Below are 18,376 nucleotides of genomic sequence, written 5' to 3' on the forward strand. Positions count from 1 at the left end.
CACTGCCCACCCCCATCCTCAGGGTCCCATTCGCCCATTTACATTCTGCTTCACCATGGGAAATATGTTCCCATTATTACCAGAATTCTCACCGCTTATGTTCTTTTAATATTTCATTTTACATCCGGCTATTAAAACGAGGAGAATTGCACATCCATTAATTCTAAGACCCTCATTTTCAAATTCCTGTCCTGTGACTAGTATGTTGTAATTACACAATATAAGCCTACAGTATTGGCAATTCATGAGCTTAAAAGGGCAGAGAATATATTTCTATAGTCTACATTTAAATATAATACGCATGCCTATTTTATGTCAAATGCAATCAGTTCAGAGTGATATTATGGCAATAGCAATAGTTCTATTGTCATGGCAATAGAATAGCCTTCAAGTCAAAAGAAATATGCCCTGATACGGTCAACCAAGGGAGCATATCGAAGGACTCTAATGTACAGTAGAGCTATACATAAATTGTTATTTTTTCCATCTTTACACTTTGAGATTGGCAATGAACAGAGAAAACATCTGACAGGGTTGTGTGGCCTTCTTGAAAAACTTATCCAAGACCTCTCAATGTCCATAAAAAAATACAGACCCCATCCATCCATCCAGCGGTTAGAGTTGTATTATTATTTCAACATTTGATAACCCATTTAATGACGACGGCTCGGTCAGGTATAGTGATTTCTGAGGTGCGGAACTTTGCAGTGCGGAACCTTTTTTGACAGTCCAGGCAAAACAGACTCAGATATTCAATCAATAACTTTGAGAGTTTGTGTATCTCATTAATATAAACACATTCAGAAGTGAGACACTTGCTACAACTGAGGAGAATCTATCAAACCCCTCACAGCTGATTTCTCCACAGAACATTGTCAACACTGACACCAAGAGGCCAGACGTGGAACTGCAACTACTACCAACCACTGCCATAAATGTAACCTGTTAACCCCCCCCTCACACACAAACACACTCACAAGTCACCTGCATGCACGCACACACCCACCCACACACAAAACAGCACTAACACACAGATATTGAAAGACAAACATACACAATCCCTCAGCTCATCTGCCCACTGACTCATTCAGGTGTGCACACACACTCTTCGGTAAAACCCCCACGAAAGCCAGTCAACAAACAGTGTGTGCTGTAAACCCCAACATTGTGACTCATTAGGTGTTGTAGTTGGCTACATCAGACAGGAAACGCAGGCCCAAATTACACCACCATCATCTTCCTGGCAACAGTCATGTAACCATCACTGTTGCGACGAATCCAACCCAGGTGCCGTGAGAAGACCGGAGGAACACCGTGCAAACGGAGTCAGTGAGTTGGGTGATGACATTCCCTATAGTCACTGATCTAAGGTCAGTTTGTGGGATTTCTCCCCCTGATAATTACAATTAGGGGAGGTACCAGTAAACTGATTCTAGATCTGTGCCTAAGGGCAAATCCAGACAGAGACTCAGACTAAACCTGGAAGTAATATCCCAGCCCACACGCAAATATGCCTGCTACCCAATTAATACTAAGTGGTGTATGTACTGTACAGACCCAATGCTCTCCATCAGGGGCCTATTAGGCCTCGAGAATACTAATCATGCCTACATTGCATGTTCCAATGCAGGTCTACTAAATAGGCCTTACGTTAGCCCCTCCTTCCGCCCCCTCAAAAGGAGACTGGGTGGGCTTCTCAGAAGAGGTACATTTCAAAATAAATGGGATGACTATAAAACAGAACATTACAATTCAGCCATTAAGCAAACAACTTCAGGGAAATTTTTACAATGAGGACTCATAGGGGTAGAGCATAGAGGCATACAGTACGTTTCATTCAGTAAAAGGTTTCAATGTCTGAACGAAACAAATAGCCTAGAGCAGGGCTGGGCAACTGATTGGGGTAGGAGTCACAAAAAATGTAATTCATCATGAGGGACCGCAGTGGCTCGTGGGTCTGTTTACCCACATCCATACCCATAAACAGTCAGAGCCAGCCCTAGCCATACCCACACGCTGCTATGGGACGTAGAGAATATATATATTTCCTATGTAATTCTACTAGGGCTGCACAATTAATCAAATTCAGATTGAAATTGCAATATTGACATATGCAATATCCATATCGGAAGAGGCTGCAATTTTCTCCTTTCTTTAACACTCTGTTAATACAAGACACACTATGCACACATGGATTTTGTGTTGAAGACATGTGGTAGTAGAGTAGTGGCCTGAGGGCAGACAATGTGTTGTGAAATCGTTTGTGAAATGTAATGTTTTTAATTGTATCTGCCATTTTAACTGCCAATATTTTCCCGGACCCCAAGAAGAGTAGCTAATGCCTTGACAGCAGCTAATGGGGATCCAATAAATACGACAAAAACTAGACTACATACCTCCTCCAATGAGATGTGCTAGACTGCGTGCCTTCACTCTCTACATGCGCAGAGGATTCTGACCAATCACAAGCTGGCCCTCTCACTCTGCATGGCATGCACATACTGGCCAATCCCAAGAGCACGCAGTCAGATGCTGGTGAGTAGAGAAAGGGATTTACCAAAGTATGAGGTTCAGAAACTCTGTGGCTTTACCTCACACTGTGTCAGAGACATGAGCGCTGTTAGTGATGATGAGAATGTCGATTTGGCGCAAAAGGGCACATCTTAAGTGGTATGGCAATATTTCAGCTACAGGCAAACCGATGTCAACCAAATGCAAGCGTTGTGCAAAAAGTGCTTCAGAGTTGTGGCGACAACAAGAGACAACACGACAAATGTGTTTAATCATTTGAAGAACAACCATCCATTATTTTACGACAGAGGTGGGGAATGGGACAAAAAACGGCCCTGGCATTACTAACACACCCGTCCATTTTTCCTCAAAGCCCCAACACTGGCCCATTTTTTCCCCTTGAGGCCACCATTATTAGCCAGATAATTACATTTTTATGCAAAAAATATATATAAGTTAGACAGGCCCACTGGGCTAAAAACAGACCAGCCCATCTGGCATTTACCAGGTGGCCAGTCTGCCCTGCTTTATGATGATTGCATGATATTTTTTTTTTAAGCGCCTGAGAGCAGCAAAGCCCCTCAGCCACAACAAGCTGGAGTATGTGAGCAGAGTCAAAATCCCGCTCATCGCTCTGTCTTTTCCAACCGCTCCCCTAAAAAAATGATCCTCACTCACTCCCAAAAGAAACTGCAACTCCAAATTAATTTAGCGCCATTCCTTAAAATCACAAATTTAACCAACACTGTGGCTGTTACGGTGACCATATTACCGCCACACCGGCAGTCATGAGCAGAGGTCGACCGATTATGATTTCAACGCCGATACCGATTATTGGAGGACCAAAAAAAGCCATTACCGATTAATCGGACGATTAAAAAAGAAATGTATTTGTAATAATACAATTACTACAATACTGAATGAACATTAATTTTAACTTAATATAATACATCAATAAAATCAATTTAGCCTCAAATAAATAATGAAACATGTTCAATTTGGTTTAAATAATGCAAAAACAAAGTGCTGGAGAAGAAAGTAAAAGTGAAATACGTTAAACAGGCATTGATTGCCAATGCGTTTTCAAGTGTAACACCCTACAATAAAAGCTTCCTGTAGACACGTAGAAATCACTGAGCCAAAGACACGATTGCTATTTACAGAGTCAGAAAAGACAGCTTGAAGAAGATGATAAACAAGCTGGACAGGAGATACAAGATTATGTCTCGTACATAGGTTCTCCCAAGTCGCCATACCAACACTGTACAACAAAATGAAGGTACAAATATGTTGCGTTAAACTGGACCAGACTTCCAATGTTTTGGACACAGGCTGCACCTTACAATCGCTAGGCTACGTTTTACATGTTAAGGCACTTTGACTTATAATAATAATAATAATAATAGAGCCTACTTATACATAATTACACAATCATAAACGTCCTATTCCATCTGCAGTCTATGGCTGCCTAAATAAATAACTTATGCTATTTAAGAACTCATAATGGTGAAATAGGAACTTAGAATCTTGCTGCGCTCATAGCACACTATATTTTGATGATCATGTTAAAAATGTATGTTTGTTTATATGTAGGTGTGTAATAATCCTATATATTATCAATGTTGGAAAATAGTTGTTTCATTTGGTTTTTAATTCAGTTAGCACAGTATGTATTCATATTATCATTTTAAAAAGAGATGTTCTCTACCTGACACTTGTTTTAACCATGCCTGATTGAATTGCCAGGTTTTCACCCAAGTGTTTGAAAATCGCAATTCATAACCGCAATCGCAAAAATTAGCTATTTAATATTTGGTCCAAATAGCACTGCTCGTAAATTCTACTCATTTTGCCATGAGGCAGAGAAATGTTTGCAGTTTTGAATATGATATCTGAATGAGAGTGACTAATTATTTGACCATGATTAGTACAAATTTACCAAACAAAAAATGTTAGCTAACATCGGCTAATTGAGTGACTCTCAGTGACTGACATAAGAGAAAAACAGGCCTAGGGCAAAGGCTATTCTCCAACCAAACAATGGACTCAAAAGGTACATTTAGCAAAAAGTTCACACAATGCCGTTTTAGCTAAGATAGCAAACATGTTCCATGTTAAAAACCCTGCTATAGGCCTATACTCTTGGCTAATCCAAAAAGGTTTATTGTTTTACAGGAGATTTCATCACACCAATTTCATCACGCCACTTCCACTGGCTCACCACATGTAATTTTAAGCCAAACACACAAATCTCCAACTTTCTTGTTATGATTAAAAACACTGTGCTTATTTTCCAACATTGATCATTCCATCCTACTACCACGCTCAATCTCTAAACCACACAAACGGCCCTGTTAGGCCCCTCCCCACCCCCCAACGTTCTTGTCCAGAACAAGATTATTTTGTTGCATTGTTCCACATTCCACTGCGGCCCTGTTTGTACAGATGCGATCCCATATGGTTGGGCTCTGAAGACGCAAGGAAGCCCCTGCTCGTCGGCCAAGAATGTTGCCGTGGATCAAAGGCCCTTGTTCCCAGAGCCCAGGCACTTATTTTGGAGAGCTGGTTGTTTTTTTGTGTCTGTGGGGACTCAGGGTAACAGATCCATCAGCTACAAAGACATCAGCTAGCTGTATGGGATCCTCCACAGTGCGTGTGTGTACCTTGGGACAAGTGCAGGCCTCTCTCTCTGCTCGGTCCCCTTCTTGCCATCCCATCCAAGGCACTCCGCTTGTCACCCAAGCCCTGTTCTACGAGAGCCTTGTTATCCACTGCAACATATGTTAACTTAATGCTCTGTAACGCATTTCAAAGGACAGCTTAAGTTGGGTCAACAACAGGTTATAGAGCAATTTATTGATGTACTGGCTTGAAAAGAAGTAAGAGGAAGAAAAGTATTTCTGAGCACGTGCACACACACACACACACACACACACACACACACAGATGTTGCCGTTTCACTCCATGTTTTCGGGGCACTACTGTTAAATCCGAAAAGACAAAATAAATGATCTCCCGCTTGAGTTAAGCTTCAACGTCTAATGTATTTTACAAGGGGGAAAAACGAGGGCGATCGGCTTTTAAAAATGGTTCTTTGGTCTCACCAGTCCCCGGGCGGGCATTAAAGCAGTAGGCTAAACAGATGAAATAGGGTTAAAAACATTAGGATACAGTCAGAAATAGGGCCGAGCATGTGTGACTTAAGTTTTTCTTGGCCTCCTGCTTTCCAACACTGGGTGGGGTTCAGTAGGCACGAAACAGAAGAAATGTCTCAAACAGGGAGCTTGTCCAATAAGGAACACTTGTTTTCCTTATCCGTTGCAAACTGTTTGTAAACGTTTTGTTGAGGCGTGCCCTAAAGAACCTGACAACGGCTATTCCAAATCATGGTTCCAGAGGGACTCAGGTTGTTAGCGTTTTCTTGCCTGATTGGATTATGGCCACAGTTGACCTCTGCCTGGCTGGCTACCAGCACCAATCAATGAGAAAATCAGGTGTCACTCAGCGCTCATTTGTTTACCTATGGTATCCAGAGGCTGGCCCTATGCAGCCAGCCACCACGTGAATGGGATGACTTACTTAAAAAATTGTGAAAGACACTTTCACCTTTGTATAGTTACAAAGAAATGCAAGAAGACATATTCTCCATGTAATATGGGATATTTAGTTCAGAAAATGTCAATACTAGTACAGTGCATTCGTTAAGTATTCAATATCCATATTTTGTTACGTTACAGCCTTATTCTAAAATGGATTAAATACATGTTTTTCCTCATCAATCTTCACACAATACCCTGAATGACAAAAATTAAAATAAAACAGAAATACCTTATTTTCATAAGTATTCCGACCCTTTGCTATGAGACTCGAAATTGAGCTCAGGTGCATCCTGTTTCCATTGATAATCCTTGAGATGTTTTTACAACTTGATTGGAGTCCACCTGTGGTAAATGAAATTGATTGGACATGTTTCGTAAAAAGGCACATACCGGTCTATATAAAGGTCCCACAGTTGACAGTGCATGTCAGAGAAAAAAACCAAACCATGGGGTCAAAGGAATTGTCCATAGAGCTCCGAGACACGATTGTGTCGAGGAACAGATCTTGGGAAGGGTAACAAAAAGCATCTGCAGCACTGAAGGTCCCAAAGAACAGTGGCCTCCATCATTCTTAAATGGAAGATGTTTGTTTCCTCCTAGAGCTGGCCGCCCGGCCAAACTGAGCAATCTGGGGAGAAGGGCCTTGGTCAGGGATATGACCAAGAACCCGATGGTCACTCTGACAGAGCTCCAGAATTCCTCTGTGGAGATGGGAGAAACTTCCAGAAGGACAACCATCTCTGCAGAGCTCCAACAATCAGTCCTTTATGGTAGAGTGACCAGATGGAAGCCACTACTCAGTAAAAGGCACATGACAGCCTGCTTGGAGTTTGCCAAAAGGCACCTAAAGGACTCCCAGATCATGAGAAACAAAATTCTCTGGTCCGATGAAACCAAGATTAAACTCTTTGGCCTGAATGCCAAGCGTCACGTTGGGAGGAAGCCTGGCACCGCTCATCACCTGGCCAATACCCTCCCTACTGTGAAGCATGCTGGTGGCACGAGACTCCCAGTTACACAAATGTTCCTTTTGTTTGATAAAGATTATTTTTATATAAAAAAATCTCACTTTTTTTGGCGCATTATGTTCAGTATTCCACAGCCTTAGGCAAGTGTTTCAGCATGATAATGCACGTCCCCATGTCGCAAGGATCTGTACACAATTTCTGGAAGCTGAAAATGTCCCAGTTCTTCCATGGCCTGCATAATCACCAGGCATGTTATGCTCTGGATCAATGTGTACGACAGCGTGTTCCGGTTCCAGCCAATATCCAGCAACTTCGCAGTCACTGAAGAGGAGTGGGACAACATTCCTCAGGCCACAATAAACAGCATGATCAACTCTATGGGAAGGATTTGTTTTGCACTGCATGAGGCAAATGGTAACACCAGATACTGACTGGTTTTCTGATCGACACCCCTACTTTTTTTTAAAGGTGTCTGTGATAGAGGTCGACCGATTAATCGGAATGGCCGATTAATTAGGGCCGATTTCAAGTTTTTATAAAAATCGGAAATCTGTATTTTTGGACACCGTTTTGGCCAATTTTGGAAAAAAACATTTTTTACACCTTTATTTAACTAGGCAAGTCAGTTAAGAACACATTCTTATTTTCAATGACGGCTTAGGAGCGGTGGGTTAACTGCCTTGTTCAGGGGCAGAACGACAGATTTTTACCTTGGCAGCTCAGGGATTCAATCTTGCAACATTACGGTTAATTAGTCCAACGCTCGAACCACCTGATTACATTGCACTACACGAGGAGCCTGCCTGTTACGCGAATGCAGTAAGAAGCCATGGTAAGTTGCTAGCATTAAACTTATCTTATAAAATACAATCAATCAATCATAATCACTAGTTAACTACACATGGTTGATGATATTACTAGTTTATCTAGCGTGTCCTGCGTTGCATATAATCGATGCGGTGGCATTCGCGAAAAAGGACTGTCGTTGCTCCAACGTGTACCTAACCATAAACATGCCTTTCTTAAAATCAATGCACAAGTATATATTTTTAAACATGCATATTTAGTTAATATTGCCTGCTAACATGAATTTATTTTAACTAGGACAAATGGTGTCACTTCTCTTGCAACAGAGTCAGGGTATATGCAGCAGTGGGCCGCCTAGCTCATTACAAACTGTGTGAAGACTATTTCTTCCTAACAAAAACAGCCAACTTCGCCAACCGGGATGATTTAACAAAAGCTCATTTATGAAAAAAGCACAATCGTTGCACGACTGTACCTAACCATAAACATCAATGCCTTTCTTAAAATCAATACACAGAAGTATATATTTTTAAACCTGCATATTTAGCTAAAAGAACTCCAGGTTAGCAGGCAATATTAACCACGTGAAATTCACAAAGTCCCTTCTCTTGCGTTCATTGCACGCAGAGTCAGAGTATATGCAACAGTTTGGGCCGCCTGGCTCATTGCGAACTAATTTGCCAGAATTGTACGCAATTATGACATAACATTGAAGGTTGTGCACTGTTACAGGAATATTTAAACTTATGGATGCCACCCGTTAGATAAAATACGTAACGGTTCCGTATTTCATTGAAATAATAAACTTTTTGTTTTCGAGATGATAGTTTCCGGATTCGACCATATTAATGACCTAAGGCACGTATTTCTGTGTGTTATTATGTTATAAATAAGTCTATGATTTGATAGAGCAGTCTGACTGAGCGATGGTAGACACCAGCATGCTCGTAAGCATTCATTCAAACGGCACTTTCGTGCGTTTTGCCAGCAGCTCGTCACTGGCTTCAAGCATTGCGCTGTTTATGACTTCAAGCCTATCAACTCCCGAGATTAGGCTGGTGTAACCGATGTGAAATGGCTAGCTAGTTAGCGGGGTGCGCGCTAATAGCGTTTCAAACGTCACTCGCTTTGAGACTTGGAGTAGTTGTTCCCCTTGCTCTGCATGGGTAACGCTGCTTCGAGGGTGGCTGTTGTCGATGTGTTCCTGGTTAGAGCCCAGGTAGGAGCGAGGAGAGGGACAGAAGCTATACTGTTACACTGGCAAAACTAAAGTGCCTATAAGAACATCCAATAGTCAAAGGTATATGAAATACAAATGGTATAGAGAGAAATAGTCCTATAATTCCTATAATAACTACAACCTAAAACTTCTGACCTTGGAATATTGAAGACTCATGTTAAAAGGAACCACCAGCTTTCATATGTTCTCATGTTCTGAGCAAGGAACTTAAACATTAGTTTTCTTACATGGCACATATTGCACTATTACTTTCTTCTCCAACACTTTGTTTTTTGCATTATTTAAACCAAATTGAACATGTTTAATAATTTTTTTGAGGCTAAATTGATTTTATTGATGTATTATATTAAGTTAAAATAAGTGTTCATTCAGTATTGTTGTAATTGTATTATTACAACAATAAAAAAAATATTAAATTGTCCGATTAATCGGTATCGGCTTTTTTGGGGCATCCAATAATCGGTATCGGCGTTGAAAAATCATAGTCGGTCGACCTCTAGTCTGTGACCTACTGATGCATACCTGTATTCCCAGTCATGTCAAATCCATAGAATAGGGTCTAAACTGAACTAAAATTGATTAAAATAGTTTTTTCCCCTTATCTATACACAATACCCCATAATGACAAAGCAAAAACATATTTTTTTGCTAATTTATTACAAATAAAAAACGGAAATATCACGTTCAGACCCTTTACTCAGTACATTGTTGAAGAACCTTTGGCAGCGATTACAGCCACGGGTCTTCTTGGGTATGACGCTACAAGCTTGGCACACCTGTATTTGAGGAGTTTCTCTTATTCCTCTCTGCAGATCCTCTCAAGCTCAGTCAGGTTGTATGAGGTGCGTTGCTGTACACCTATTTCCAGGTCTCTCCAGAGATGTTCGATCGTGTTCAAGTCTGGGACACTCAAGGACATTCAGAATCTTGTCCCGAAGCCACTCCTTCATTGTCTTGGTTGTGTGCTTTGGGTCGTTGTCCTTTTGGAAGGTGAACCTTCTTCCCAATTTGAGTTCCTGAGTGCTCTACCACTGAAAAACTTCCCCACAGAATGATGCTCCCACAAACATGCTTCACTGTAAGGATGGTGCCAGGTTTCCTCCAGACGTGACACTTGGCATTCAGGCCAAAGAGTTCACTCTGGGTTTCATCATACCAGAGAATCTTGTTTCGCATGGTCTGAGAGTCTTTAGGTGCCTTTTGGTAAACTCCAAGGGGGTGTCATGTGCCTTTTACTGAGGAGTGGCTTCCGTCTGGCCACTCTACCATAAAGGACTGATTGGTGGAGTGCTGCAGAGATGGTTTAGCCTTCTGGAAGTTTCTCCCATCTCCACAGAGGAATTCTGGAGCTCTGTCAGAGTGACCATCGGCTTCTTGGTCACCTCCCTGACCAAGGCCCTACCCTGATTGCTCAGTTTGACCAGGCGGCCAGCTCTAGGAAGAGTCTTGGTGGTTCCAAAATTCTTCCATTTAAGAATGATGGAGGCCACTGTGTTCTTGGGGACCTTCAATGTGGCAGACATTTTTTGGTACCCTTCCCCAGATCTGTGTCTTGACACAATCCTCTCTCATGCTCTATGGACTTCAGTCTCAGAGCAAAGGCTCTGAATACTTACGTAAATAAGGTATTTCTGTTTTCACATTTCTAAAAACCTGTTTTTTGCTTTGTCTTTATGGGGTATTGTGTGTAGATTGCCCTTGGACATTTATTCATTTAATCCATTTTAGAATAAAGCTGTAATGTAACAAAATGTGGAAAAGTCAAGGGGTCTGAATACTTTCCGAAGAAACTGTAGTAGACCTATAGACGGGATTAAATTAGATCCCCAGTCAGCCCTTCAGCGCACACTAAAATAAATCATTATGTTTCAATTTCTACAGCTGTTACAAATACTTTAAAAAAATTTAAACGACCAAATGTTGGCCTTTAACCATCGAACAGAAATAGGACAGCACTATGGTAAATTGACTTATTTTATTGCCACAAACAATTCGGGGTGAGCCCTTGGCAGTCAATGTCACAACGACAACACCTCACTGATGGGCATAATTATACATTCACAGTTAGTATTGGCCCAATCAAGTGATACCAGCAGAGGGAGCTGTGGGGGAAACATGACAATCAAATAAAGACATATCAACACACAATACATGATGTTGTTACCTAAAAGTTTGGCCTATTTATAACCTACTATAAAAAAAAACGATAAAAATAACATTCCTCATTAAGGCCTGCTGGGGCAAGAGTGCCCAAGCAGTCTATCCATTATGTCTTTCTTTGGAGAAGTAATTTATCCCTATCGCCTCCTCTACATGGCGCCTTCAACTCAATGCCCATATTACGTAAGGAACTTAGTTCATGATTATGGCCATTGAAATGCCTGGCAACAGGTGATTTTTCATCATGGTTGCAAATGACGCTCTTATGCTCACATACCCTAAGTTCACGTTTGGTCTTACCAACATCATAAAAGTTACAAAAACACTTAAGGAGATATACACTGCTCAAAAAAATAAAGGGAACACTTAAACAACACAATGTAACTCCAAGTCAATCACACTTCTGTGAAATCAAACTGTCCACTTAGGAAGCAACACTGATTGACAATAAATGTCACATGCTGTTGTGCAAATGGAATAGACAAAAGGTGGAAATTATAGGCAGTTAGCAAGACACCCCCCAAAACAGGAGTGATTCTGCAGGTGGTGACCACAGACCACTTCTCAGTTCCTATGCTTCCTGACTGATGTTTTGGTCACTTTTGAATGCTGGCGGTGCTCTCACTCTAGTGGTAGCATGAGACGGAGTCTACAACCCACACAAGTGGCTCAGGTAGTGCAGTTCATCCAGGATGGCACATCAATGCGAACTGTGGCAAAAAGGTTTGCTGTGTCTGTCAGCGTAGTGTCCAGAGCATGCAGGCGCTACCAGGAGACAGGCCAGTACATCAGGAGACGTGGAGGAGGCCGTAGGAGGGCAACAACCCAGCAGCAGGACCGCTACCTCCGCCTTTGTGCAAGGAGGTGCACTGCCAGAGCCCTGCAAAATGACCTCCAGCAGGCCACAAATGTGCATGTGTCAGCATATGGTCTCACAAGGGGTCTGAGGATCTCATCTCGGTACCTAATGGCAGTCAGGCTACCTCTGGCGAGCACATGGAGGGCTGTGCGGCCCCACAAAGAAATGCCACCCCACACCATGACTGACCCATCGCCAAACCGGTCATGCTGGAGGATGTTGCAGGCAGCAGAACGTTCTCCACGGCGTCTCCAGACTCTGTCACGTCTGTCACATGTGCTCATGTGCTCAGTGTGAACCTGCTTTCATCTGTGAAGAGCACAGGGCGCCAGTGGCGAATTTGCCAATCTTGGTGTTCTCTGGCAAATGCGAAACGTCCTGCATGGTGTTGGGCTGTAAGCACAACCCCCACCCGTGGACGTCGGGCCCTCATACCACCCTCATGGAGTCTGTTTCTGACCGTTTGAGCAGACACATGCACATTTGTGGCCTGCTGGGGGTCATTTTGCAGGGCTCTGGCAGTGCACCTCCTTGCACAAAGGCGGAGGTAGCGGTCCTGCTGCTGGGTTGTTGCCCTCCTACGGCCTCCTCCACGTCTCCTGATGTACTGGCCTGTCTCCTGGTAGCGCCTGCATGCTCTGGACACTACGCTGACAGACACAGCAAACCTTTTTGCCACAGTTCGCATTGATGTGCCATCCTGAATGAACTGCACTACCTGAGCCACTTGTGTGGGTTGTAGACTCCGTCTCATGCTACCACTAGAGTGAGAGCACCGCCAGCATTCAAAAGTGACCAAAACATCAGCCAGGAAACATAGGAACTGAGAAGTGGTCTGTGGTCACCACCTGTAGAATCACTCCTGTTTTGGGGGGTGTCTTGCTAATTGCCTATAATTTCCACCTTTTGTCTATTCCATTTGCACAACAGCATGTGAAATTTATTGTCAATCAGTGTTGCTTCCTAAGTGGACAGTTTGATTTCACAGAAGTGTGATTGACTTGGAGTTACATTGTGTTGTTTAAGTGTTCCCTTTATTTTTTTGAGCAGTGTACAACATTTTGTGTTACATGTTATTCTACCTCGGACCTTCATCCTCCCACCCAAATGGGAATTATTAGGAGAGTTCCCTCTGATCATGGCACAACAACTAAAAAAATTGTAATCAATATATCTCATAAACACTTTGATAAACTTAGAATAGGGATTACTATAGTTCACAAAGTCCAACTCAAATTTCCTGTAAACAAATTAGCATAATTAGGTGTAACGGTCTTCAAACTTTAAATTATTCTTAGTCAATATTTCATTAGTCAAGCTCAGCAGTAAGTCAGTGGGGGGAACCAGTTCTGTTCTTTGATTCAAATAATGTTTCATCGCATCTAAACCCTCTTGATGAAGAATATTCACAAAAATTGCTAGAGACATCCATAGTGCACAAGTCATTCGAGTCCATTGAACAAGTCTCTGATTTCTTCAAAAAGTCTGTCGTCTCCATAAAGTAAGAGGGTAACAGTTTATTTTCCCGGAGCGCTGTCCTATTTCTATTCTTTGGATTACTATATACAAGGATCCAGCACCCAATTTCTGTAGGCTATATATATATACAATATTCTGTCCATGTCAATGAATGCAGCGCATATTTCCTGTGACTTGTTCAATCGCATGCAGACAAAGAACCCATTGGGCACAGACGTCATTTCAACCAGAGGCTGGTGGGAGAAGCTATAGGAATAGAATAAATGGAACTGAGTCAAACACATTGTTTTCATGTTTTTGGTACCATTCCATTGATTCCATTCCAGACATTAAAATGAGCCTGTACCCCTATAGCTCCGCCCACCAGCCTCCTTTGATTTCAACTTTACTTTCGGTTGAGTTGTCAACTAATGTGAATTCGACATGAAATCAACAAAACATTTCAGCATGTCATTGGATTTAGGATAAAAGTTGGGTGAAAAAATGACAATTTCCCTTACGTTGATGACTTTCAAATCCAATCAGTTTTCTATGTTGTGTCAACATGGAATTTTTTTATTGCTGAAATAACAAGGAACCAACGTTGATTTAACCAGTTTTTGCACAGTGGGAGGAGATAAAGGTGTGAAATACTATTAACATGGCCTACTTAATCCCAATAACGTGAGCCTTCAAGACTTTCTCAGTGAGCCAGCCATTCCCCCAACCAATCGCGCGCAGACGGAAGAAAGAGTCCCCAACAAAGGAGTTTGCTTCTGTTGCAGCCTTCACTGTAAAATATAACGTGTTGTGGCGGTGCTTTGATCGGAAACCTACCTCCGAATTTAGGCAAAACGCCACTTTACAAAACAGTCTGCCATGATTGCAGAGTAGCCACGCGGCTTTATGCAGTAGGTCTTAATTTAAAATGTTGTTATAGGGGGACATTAAACTAGTTTTTTTTATAACCTGTGCAATATAAGCCTAGCAGACCCTGAAAGGGGAAACTGCCTATTAAGTTATAAGGTCCAGGCCCCGGCTACCTAATTGACAAGCTCTAGGTGACTTTCATCACTTGTCGATTTCATAGCGGCAGTCGATGTTTCCTCCAGGATGCTGTTGCATCTTTGACATGAGGGTGTTTGTGACAAAGAGCAGTCGGCCCTGGCGCCAAATCCAAGGCTACAGCTCAAGGTCTCTCCATAAAACAAAAACACACATCCTACTGGTTGAATAAACATTGCTTCCAGGTCATTTCAACAAAAAATGAAATGTGATGTTGAATTAACATGGAAAACTGATTGAATTTGCAAATGGTCATCAACGTGAGGGAATTGTTTCATTTTTTCCCACCCAAATTTTAACCTAAATCCAATGACATGGTGAATTTTGTAGACTTTAAGATTACTTCATGATAGTTTACAACTCAACCAAATGTAAATTATAACTAGACGTTGAACGTCTGTGCCCAGTGGGATTCCACTTCCTTTCCCGGCCGCATCTTTACACTGCTATAACACAGGCAGTCTGCATGGACCAAGTTCGCATCCACTAAGAATTTGTGTTTTTCATGAAGTTTCGGGTTTTTATCTCATATAAAAATACATCTAAGATAGGATTTTTCCCCCTGCTGATTATCTGTGGACACACAACACTTTAAAACACATATATATTTTTTTAAATACAGACTAAGCAACAGGGTATTTTTCCTTTAGATTTGATTTCATCTCTTTTAGTTCTCGTTTGAACGAATCTTCCAAGAGTCTATAACAAACTTTAAAATACAATCACATCTCAAACAGCATGAAAATCTCAAATGATTTTAGCCCAGTTGTTTTCCTCTGGTGGCCCTAATGACTGCCACTAAGCACATATCCTTAAAACCCGTCAGGCATAAAACACTATCACTGTACACCTCACACACACTCCAACAGTAGATTGGCGTGACAGTCACTTTACGCTGCAGATTAACACTGTTGCACCTCTGGAAATTCATCTGCCTTGAAGTAGAGCCACCTCGCACCATGTTTCCCAATGACCAATACGGACAGATTACTAGAACTACAAACCACACTGCCACCTTTGTAATTGACGTTTCAACAGTTTGAAGTTCCCCATTAAGTCCAACCAAAGGAATTAAGTGCAGATGTGACAGGTCGAGACAAAACAATTGTGTAGGGCCCTTACAGCCCTTGATTATGACTCAGTTCCATTACACATAAGAGTCATTGGACAAAGGCGTCTTCTATAGAGTGTCTTGTTAAGAGCCCATATGCTTGGCCTGAACATTAACACGCATCGCTTGTGGTATGGTTTTGGAACCATAAGGAACTTCTCTTTCATATCAGTGAAAAATAATTTTCTAAAAACAAAAGGTTAAATTGATACACCTTTATAGGGTTAGTGTTCACACACACAGCCACATATCCATGTTACAGTGTGTGTTTACAGAAGACAGACTGAAGACAGATAATTAGCACAGGTGGTCACTATCTAGCATGCTCCGAAAACCTGTGTGTAATGGAAGAAGGCCGCCAGAAACGTGTTTTCACTGATAAATACTGTCGTCTGCAACTGTGATAAAGTCGGTTCAAATAGTGTACAGTAAGTGCATATTTTGCATTTGTGAAATTATTTTGATGTGATATGAAAGTAAAGTGCTTTACATTTTAGTCTGGCTTTCCTGGAAGTCTTGTGATTTGCACCTCTGGGTTGAGAAACTCTGTTTCAGGCCCTGCATCTCCGATCTAGAGGCATCACTACAGACCCTGGTTCGATTAAAGGATGTATCACAACCGGCTGTGACTGGGAGTCCCATAGGGCAGCGCACAATTGACCCTGCGTCATCCGGGTTTGGCCGTCATTGTAAATAAGAATTTGTTCTTAAACTGACTTGCACAGTTAAATAAAGGTTAAACAAAAAAATATTTAAATAAATCTAAAACCGTATCACAATTCAGAATCGAAATCCTGTTTAGATGGAGAATTTGGCCATTTTGGCAGCCAGAGCCAGTCTACCTCTGAAAATTATATAAGGTCCTTGAACCTTAAGGAGTAATGGTAAGCTCCTTAAGAGTACATCTTGGGCTGAAGGCATTAGTGCAATTATGTAGGATAGGCCTACTACACAATAAATATGTAACTCATTTGAAACCTATGTTGTCCTTTCAATTCATTACATTTCAACCCATTATAGTTTTATGCAATGTTAAGAACTCATATCACCCAAGCATTGTATCAGGTGAAGTATGTGTTTAAGAATGATATGTTCTGAGAAGCGAAAATATTTGCACGCAATATGGTTATCCCTCTCTGACACAACAAATCCGACACCACACCTGTCAAACTCATTCCACGGAGGACCGTGTGTCGGCGCGTTTTCGCTCTTCACTTTTACTTGATGAATTAAGGTCACAAATTAGTAAGGAACTGCCCACACCTGATTGTCGTGGACTTAAATGAAAAAACTGCAAACACTAGGCCCTCCATGGAGTGAGTAACACTCCTGGTCAAGTTGTCAATAACCTAGTTTGCAGAGAAACACAGCACATGCGACTCCAAATGCATCTAGTTACTGTATCAAACCAGTTCACAATCAAATAGGTCTGAAGATATAGCGTGAAGTGATCTATTTACATTATTATAAATAATGACAATGCTGGATACATGTGCAAATTGAAACTACAGTAACTACCACGTGTGGAACAGACATGAAACATAGTAACAAGACGCAGGTGATTAATCAACTCGAATGGTAATTACAATGGAAGTATAATGTGACTGAACTACTTGTGAATGTCACTTTTGTTGACTAACTCCGCTAGCTGAAAGTAGCTATAACTAGCTAACGCTGGTAAGTAAACGACAGCTGTATTTTTACGACATGCCAGTCAACACTATCTCAGTTTCGGTTTACTGAAGCTCGTAGTAATTTGCAGTCACACAAAGCCTCGTTCACACCAGCATTGATTGTTGAATTTCTAACTTACTGTGGGACAGCTCGTCTGATGGCTCGAATTATGGACTGCGCCATTTTGTTTCAACGTTTTTCTATAGGTACAACGGGATTGGCTACTGGTGTATTTCTGTTGAGTAAACGAAGAGCTCTGATTGGCCTCTGAGTCAGCTAAGAGGCAGGTTCCTCGTGGCATATGTCAAATACAGCTGGTTAGTTCGTTTTGCATGGCCCGGTGAAACGGGAAAGTGAAGTTTTCATTTAAGGACCAATGGAAATACACAGTCTGCGTACTCGGATCACCGAGCCATGCAAAACGAACTCCCTTTGCAGAGGGTTTGTTGGAGTAGTAACACGTACAACTACTTAAGAGATTGTCTCGAATCAGCTCTGCCTGTAGACATAGACAATTAACTACGGAAATCACCTTGCATCATAAATAACGACTAATTATTATTATTTGTAGATCAGTCAGTCACAATTTAGCCGTGATACATCACGGTTTTGATGCTCTCGGCCAGTGAAATTATATTTAAAAAATATATAATATATACCTGGAACGATATATATATCGTATATATCTGTTATTGGTCTGTTTTGAGTGGTTAGGCTGAAACAACCTACTGTATACGAATGTTGGGGGAGGTGCATCTGAAACAGGAAGTTTTGCCAAACAGACCAGGCCAGGGTTTGATATGTCAATGAGAGAAATTAAAACATTCTCATTAGTTGTTAAAGGGGGAATTTCATAATCATTACTATACTGAACAACAATGTATATGCAACAATTTCAAAGATTTTACTGAGTTACAGTTCATG

General features: G+C 41.5%; 1 protein-coding gene across 1 annotated transcript in view; it reads right to left on the bottom strand.

Moving 5' to 3' along the window:
* Positions 1-17,698, bottom strand: part of clybl (citrate lyase beta like) — a 152,080-nt gene extending 134,382 nt beyond the window's left edge. Inside the window, exon 1 of the mRNA XM_055879056.1 lies at positions 17,592-17,698. Within this exon, the coding sequence (XP_055735031.1) occupies positions 17,592-17,635 (44 nt within the window). The 5' untranslated portion in view covers positions 17,636-17,698. The remainder of the gene's footprint in view (positions 1-17,591) is intronic.
* Between the last annotated feature and the right edge of the window lie 678 nt (positions 17,699-18,376).

The sequence above is a fragment of the Salvelinus fontinalis genome, chromosome 23 (genome assembly GCF_029448725.1).
Source record: "Salvelinus fontinalis isolate EN_2023a chromosome 23, ASM2944872v1, whole genome shotgun sequence".
Taxonomy (NCBI): domain Eukaryota; kingdom Metazoa; phylum Chordata; class Actinopteri; order Salmoniformes; family Salmonidae; genus Salvelinus; species Salvelinus fontinalis.